The following is an 8,247-nucleotide window of genomic DNA, read 5'->3' as shown; positions in this document are numbered from 1 at the left end:
AGCATCTATGACCCAAGCAGTTAGGAGTTCAATCTTTATGTCCCTATTAAAGCGACAATAACGTCTTATACATATTAGGTAGGATTGCCTTTGCGCATCAATTATACTATTTGACACTACCAGGGGGGAAATTTTAAAATTTTCAGTAAAAGCTCAATAGCTCTTTTTTTAAAATAGTTTCCTGTAAATGGTTCCAGAGTATTCCTCAATTCTTTATAATCAGAATATGTTCCATTTGATGCCCATATAGCTACTGCATAAAAGGAACATGTTACTTATGAAATGAAACCCAATCATTAGGAAGTTCGAGGAAACCTAGGTTTGATTTGCATTTGGTCGAGCAAAGTACTACTCAATGGTAGATTACATGTATAACTAGAATTTAAACACCAATATGCATCTAATCTCAAGACTAGGAATAAAGCTATTCACGCTGAGTGCACTATTACAAGAATTTAGTTTTTTGATATATGCTATTCATTCTAATTACGTTTGGTCAATTTTACCTGCAGGATTCAGTAGACCAAACTTCAAATACGTGCAACAATGACATTTCCTGCAGTCCAGGTGAGGCTCAGGAAGTTGTTTCAGATGTAAGAGCCAGCAACAATTCTGTGTTCAGTCCTGGGGATGTAATGTGTGGCTCGTCTTATAGGGAGGAATCTGCAACAGTTACCTCACTAGCTGAAAATAATGTAAATGATGGTTCACCATCAAGTGGTTCTCATGATCCAGTTGCTGAGGCTTCTAGAAAGGAGGACAATATAGAATCAAGCATTGATTCCCCATGGTATCATCTTCGCAAAGAAGCAACAGCATTTGTTTCACAAACTCTTCAAAGAGGATGCAAGAATTTATGGCATCTTACTACTAGTCGTGTGTCAGTATTGATTTCTTCTTCTGCTGCTGCTTCTGCTAGTATTCATCAGTTCCTGAAAAATTATGAAGACCTCACTGTCTTCATATTGGCTGGGGAAGCCTTTTGTGGAATTGAAGCAGTTGAATTCAGGCAGAAGTTGAAGCTCGTCTGTGAAAACTATTTTATAACTTTTCATAAACAAAATGTACATGTAAGTGAACTAAGCGCTTCTCCTTCTTCGTAATTGTTTCTTATCATAGTGGTTGCGATTTCCTTTGAGCCTTGTATGATATTAGAGATAAGTACTAGGTACTAGGTTGAGATCTGCAAATCATGGCTCTATATGCAATCCAAAATCATACATAATGATTAATTTTGTAGGTTTGTTACTATTTTTAGGCACTTAAAGTGGTTTTGGAGAAAGATTCTTGGTTAAAATTACCTCCAGATACAGTGCAACTTGTCAGTTTTGCTGGACTTACTGGTGATGGTGCACCATTGATTTCTTTAACTAATACCAAATCAACTAATACCAGTGCAATTGATTTGGATAAATCAGTAAACTTCACACACAGTAGAGCTAGGAAAAGTGGGTTTTCTGATTGGATTAGAAGGGGAAACCCATTTTTGCTAACATCATCAACCCCTAAAGAAGGTCATTCCCAACCCAATGGAATGATTCATGGTGATATTATTGATGGGGGCTCAAGAAACAACTTCGGGGGTGATAAAGTCCAGCCTAAGAAAAATGATTCAGTTCAAATGAAGGGTGATGATTCTGTTTCTGAAGATGAAAATGAGGATCTTCTTGCTGACTTTATTGATGAAGACAGCCAACTACCTAGTCGAATTTCAAAACTGAATCTTAAAAGAGGTTATGCTTCCCATTGTAATGATGATGAGAATACAGCACACACTGGATCTTCGCTATGTTTGCTAAGGTGAGTTGTTTTCCGTTTTGCATGAACAAAATCAGCTATTATCATGTACTATATTTTGTGTCTGCCACTTTTTGAATGGGTTTATTGAGTTATTTGATGCTTTAAACATGTTAGGTGTATGGATAAATATGCAAGGCTTATGCAGAAAATAGAAGTAATAAATGTTGAATTCTTTAAGGTAAGCTCCATTCTACCGTCAAAGCACTTGTTTACCCTTTCTTGGGGCCCAAAGGCCGGGACCGCTGCCAAGATTTGCTATTTTCAAATATAAGCCATCATTATGGTTTTAATTTTTCCTCTGAATTCTTTTTCCTGATTCAGTATACTGCTGCAGGGAATATGCCAGTCGTTTGAGATTTTTTTCCATTTTATATATGAAACTTTTGGTCAGCTGAATAGTAGTTCAAGTGGAAAAAGTTCACCCTGTTCTCATAATCGTAAGTGATATAGTCAGTAGGGTATTACATTCTCAAGCATTGGCAATAGAAGAATCCTGTATTTATTCATTTCTAGTGGTTGAATATAACTGGGACTTGCAGATCGGCTGAGGACAGCCTTGTCCAGAATAAAGCAAGACTGTGACATGTGGATGATGAAACCCCAGTCATCACCCACGTCTTTAGGTTCACCATTTGTACATGCAGAGTTGACCCCTACAAGTCCTCCTGGCATGAATTTTGGTCATTCTTCAGGGAATTCATTGGGTCTCACGGTATGCATTTGAGTTCATCATTTTGTATCATATAAATAATCTAGTTCCTCAGCTAGATTATTATGTCGCAGGAAAGGTGTGTAGCTGTTGACGCTCTGTCTCTTGTTGCTCGGACACTGAATAGATCCAGAGCTCATCTCCGATCAATGCTTTTGCAGAGTAATACAACTGTACTTGAGGATTTCTATGTGCATCTGGTATGTGGAATATCATCCCTGAGGTCTGAGAGATTAGACTAAATTAAAACACTTTTGTTGAAGCCTTTAATTTTCAGGCACACTTAGCATATTTATTGAGGTCTCTACTTCCAGTGGAAAAGCATGCTTGGATTGGATCGTTAGGATTTTTATTTTATCTACCTGTTTAACTCTAGTTGATTCATCCTTTACTTAATATAAAATTGCTCAATATATATGATAATGATATCTAAGGATTTCCTTAGGTGGATGCTGTTCCAGATCTTATAGAGCATGTTCATAGGACAACAGCAAGACTCCTTCTTCATGTTAATGGGTAAATATGACTTGAACTCTTGGCTGTTGCTATGAATCAAACAATATTTCTTAAGTTTCAAATTAATCTCCATGATGACAATGTGGGTCAGTCTGTTAGAAATATCAGTTGATGAGGAAAGTTATATGATGCTTAAATTATTGTTTAATAAAAGGACCAATGTGATGTTCTTTGGATACATGTGGTGTTGTTCTCCAATAAACACAACTTTTGCTACTTTTTTGAGAAAACAAAGGATGAGGCGGTTAAAAATTAGTAAACTGGTTATATTATTATTAGAGAAAGCAATTCAAGCACCTAAGGAATTTAGGTTATAAGTTGCGTCCTTAAGAAAAATGATATCCTTATAATGTTTGACTAGAAAGTCCCTTAATCGTAAGTCAGACTAGGGAAGTGGGCAATACCACAATGCTGAAATTACCAAAATGACTCCTACTCATGTAGAATCAGTTTAGCCCTACTCAGTTTAGAAATCTTATTATCCAAGAGATAGTAACAAGGACACAGCCAAAGTGCAAAACACACCATATGCACAATGGCAATCTTCTGTGATGTTGCTTAAAGAGCACAGAATTCTCTTAGCAAAGGCTTGTGTTTGGTGTTCAATGCAGATTGTCGTTCTTGTGTTTCCTTAAAATACCCACTGGTCCTAATTAATTTGGCCTTTTCACCATTGAGAACTTTCAATTTTATATATTGCATGACTTTAGAAATTTATTATTATATAATTTTGGTTTTCTTAAAGTTACAAATTTCTATATTTTTTGTCAACATTTTACAGGTACGTCGAACGCATTGCCAATTCTAAATGGGAAGTGAAAGAGCTAGGTCTAGAGCATAATGGGTTTGTATTTCTGGATCATCTTAATATATATTCAATGGCAATAGAACTAGCCTAGGAAAGGGTTAAGTCTCTCGAATATTCAGCAGTATACATGTTTCTCAGTATCAGTAAATAATACACACACCGAGAGGAGTGTGATACTTTTTTTGGTATTGCCTTAATCCTAGAGAATCACTAGCATTTTCTATTACTTTATCCATACCTGATATTAGTTCCTACAGTATTTTACCTCATTGTTCATCTTGGCCTTTGTGTCTGAGACGACGTGGTATAACTTAATATTTAGCTCTATTGGTGCTATGAAACAACAACTATATAGGTAAAAAATGTATACTATTTAATCAGAACATATAGCTGCAACTTCTTTCCGGTTTTATTATATTTAATAATAAATGAGCTGCATTCTGCATGAAGTTCTGATTTAAATTGTTGTTATAGGTATGTTGATTTATTGCTGGGGGAATTTAAGCATTATGCAGCGCGACTTGCTCATGGTGGAATTCGTAAAGAGGTATTGCTCTTGCTCGATGTTGCATATGACATATACATGTATACATATAAACCCAGTTACAAGTTCTGATGACCCAAAGCAAAAATTGGTAAATATCGGTTACAATTTCATACTATTGTTTAATGTTTGAAACCGAAAAACCAAAGTAACTACTCCTAGTCTTTCAAGTATAAACGTGATCTTTGAATGTGTAGATTCAAGACAAACTATTGGACTATGGACTTGAGATCCTAGCAGAAACGCTTGTCGAAGGACTTTCACGGGTGAAGAGATGTAGTGATGAAGGACGAGCTCTAATGTCCTTGGATCTGCAGGTTAATTATTTTTCAGACATGTTTAAGGTCAATTTTAAGATGTGTATTATTTGATGTTTAATTTTTGTTTAATTTATTTTTTATAATAAATTTTAAATATTTAAAATTTACTAATTTTTATACTTTTAAATTAAATATGAATATTTTTTTTTGCATTTAAACACCAAATTTTTAAGTAGCATAGCATTCACCTATTGTTAATATTTTTTTAGTGCTTTGAACAAATTGAATTTCAAGTCAACATGGACTAATAATTGTGGCCCTGCGATACATCGTAATTTGATCTTATTTCACTGTTGAATATTATGTAATTTTTTTTAGGAGAATGCTATGGGACAATGACTTTATTGAACAATATGAACAACCACCAATTAAATAAAAATACATTACACTTCTAAATTAATCTTCTAAATTTTAATATTAAAATAACCATCCGTACACTAATAAAATAAACATCCGATATATCTATTGTTTACATTGTTTAATATTTTTATTATTTATCTATACTTTTCTTTTTTTTATTGAAAAATTTACCAATGTCTGAAATACTTTCAAAGTTTGAGCTTTTAAGACAACAAATTTTTTCTACATCTTAGTGTCAATCAAGTCTATTGTTATGGAGTAAGTATCAATTGCAGACAAAACGTCAAAACCAATATATTCTATTGATAAATCTTTCTTCCCGTCGTAGTTGTAGCTTTCAGTTGCCCTATGTTATATTAGGATTTTTTTTGCTCTCCTTTCAGGTTTTAATCAATGGGCTACAACATCTTTTGTCGTTGAATGTGAAGTCCAAGCTACAAATGGTTGAAACTTATATCAAGGTAAGGAAGAAAGGAACCAATAATAAGGATCTCATCAACCTGGTAACATAACACACTCCACTTGTGTTTTAATATACAAAATACTCTTGGTCATAAGGTCAAAATAAATTTCCTTTCGCCTATCATTTACTATTGATAATGTCACATATTTCTTGTTTGACGCTTCCATTATGGGGCAGCCAAAATATAATTTTCTTACGGACATCTACACTTTCACTTTCTAACCAGGCTTACTACCTTCCTGATAAAGAATATGTGCAATGGGCACATGCACACCCGGTAAGGACATTCCATTTATGTGGCTTCATTACAAGTTCTCACACGAACTTTAATAAAGAATTCTATCCTTTGCAGGTATATAGTAAAAGCCAGATTGTTGGACTGGTCAACCTTGTCGCCTCTATGAAAGGTTGGAAGCGGAAAACCAGGTTGCAAGTACTAGAGAAGATTGAGTGATGTTCCTCTCCCTTTTTCTTATATTTTATTTTCTAAAAATTTATTGTTATGTCTCAGGCGTATATATAGAATCTTTGCTCCTTTTATCCTTAGTCTACTTTATTCCACTCTTGGGCGCTCTTTGTAAAGTAGTGTATATTGCATGGTATTTAAACTCTTGATAATTACGGAGTAATTTTCTTTCCTGAATGTATATCTTCTGGAAATATCCTTAGTCCTGTATGTAGTGTATGATAGTGCATAAAAAGTAAGATGTGAAATGGAACTCATTATCTTACGGGCTTTTATGTTAGTATAGTGAAGTCCATAATTGCTGAAATGACTTGATCCCTTCATTATTCTAGTTTTATTCTATTTCGTTTATCTTTGCTGTTGTGATCTTCTTGTACATAACAATCATCACTTCATCAGAAATTGATAAGATTAATTTCTACTGCTTGCAAGTTTAAGAATTGTTTATGGTGTCTTCTACTGTTGGCAGTGCTCTAGCTTCCCTGTATGTTCTATAAAAGTAGAGTTAATTTGAAGTTTGTAAAATGAACGTATGAAGAGGGGTTAACATTGCAATAGAAATTACAAATCCAAAAAATTAAAGTTGTAATTAACCCATAATCATTTTCTCACTTTACAATCTCTCTCATCCAAATCCATGTGATCATGTCCTTTTGGTTACACGCTTGCACACTACATTGTCTTACCTGTGTGAAAAAAGTGAACTTGAACGAGCACCATGTGCCTTTCATGCACATTGCACTTCATGCATGCGTACGTTATTATTCTGCGTTATATATATTTCCGTCTCTAAAAGAAGAAATGTTATTCTACTCCTTTAAAACTGATGTAGACAATTATACAATGCAGAAATAAATGTATAAATAATTATGAATAAAAAAGATTTAGCTGATGTGTTCTAAAAATATATATTAATTAAAATTATTTTAGGATTTAGAGTTTTCAAAATTATATATATATAAAATAGAAGTATTTTAGTTATTTTCTATAATAAGGGTATTATAGTCAATTTTCATAAAAAATAGTATTAATTTAGACCGGTTCAAGATTTGATTCATCATCTTTTCAATCAAATTAATTTATCTAGCCTAATTTTGACAAAAATAATACGGTTTAATTGATTATATCTACTAAATTTTAATTACTATAAAACATATTTAAAAAAAAAGATGTTTTAAACGTCTTTATCTGAGTGGCTCCCATTATTTAATGTTACGGTGAAGAACGAAAGAAATTAAAAGTAATTAGGACATTTATTTATGGTTTAATTATTCTATTGTTTTCTACAATTTTACTAAATTTTTAATTAAATTCTTATATTTTTTTAATTAGGTCTTTATACTTCTTATAAAAATAATAACATGCATAAGAAAACATAAAAAAATATTATAAAAAATAATAAAATTTATTATATGAACAATAAAAAATAAAATTAATAGATAAAAAATAATGTTTTTCAATTAATGTTTAATATAATTTAAAACTATTGAATTTTTTTTTTTGCATTAATGAGTCATCAGATGTCTACTGTATTCTGAAACTTTAATAGTCGAAATATATATGCATTACATTAATTTCTTAAACAAAATTGTTGAAATTATATATGATTTATGAGAAATATTGTCATTATTACATTCCATGTAAACCCTTTTTCACAATTTATTATCTTCTATATATTCACCTGCGTCATCTTCCAAAACTCATCTAACCCATCCTAACATCCTCTCATCTCAACCGCCACGATTACCCTTCTCTCATATATTTTTCCATGTTAGTCTTTAATTTGATCACAACGTTATTAACCCTTCTCTTCTCTTATTCCCTCTCTCTCTCTCTCTATATATATATATATACTTGCTTTATGTTTACTATCACTGAATTTGCTAGTCTCTATATCATTCTAGTTCTTCTCATATTATCTCTCTTATCTCCTTTGTAGGTTCGATAATAATGAAATCAACCTCGGCAATGGTAGTAATGCCATGCTTTAATTATTCATTGTCCCTCTAATTAATTTTAATTTATTCACATTATTATTTTCAATTTGTCTTATAAGTTTAATTATGTTTCAGGTGCCATCATGGCTTGAAAATCTATTGTCGACAAGATTCTTCTCTCTGTGCAATGTGCACAAGAAACAATCTAGGAATGAATGCAAAATGTTCTGTCTCGATTGCAACAATGAAGCATATTGCGCACATTGCATAGCATATTCTCATGAAAAACACCGAGTTGTTCAGGTCTATAATAAATGAATTATT

General features: G+C 32.6%; 1 protein-coding gene and 1 pseudogene across 1 annotated transcript in view; both read left to right on the top strand.

Moving 5' to 3' along the window:
* LOC107610410 overlaps positions 1–6,401 on the top strand; it is an 11,071-nt pseudogene extending 4,670 nt beyond the window's left edge.
* The window catches only part of LOC107610411, a 6,972-nt gene continuing 6,661 nt past the window's right edge, over positions 7,937–8,247 (top strand). Inside the window, exons 1-2 of the mRNA XM_016312465.1 lie at positions 7,937–7,957; positions 8,059–8,226. Of these exons, the coding sequence (XP_016167951.1) occupies positions 7,937–7,957; positions 8,059–8,226 (189 nt within the window). The remainder of the gene's footprint in view (positions 7,958–8,058; positions 8,227–8,247) is intronic.

Source organism: Arachis ipaensis, chromosome B08 (assembly GCF_000816755.2).
Source record: "Arachis ipaensis cultivar K30076 chromosome B08, Araip1.1, whole genome shotgun sequence".
Lineage (NCBI taxonomy): Eukaryota > Viridiplantae > Streptophyta > Magnoliopsida > Fabales > Fabaceae > Arachis > Arachis ipaensis.
The sequence above is the reverse complement of the archived record's forward strand: the minus strand, read 5'-3'. Positions and strand labels throughout refer to the sequence as shown.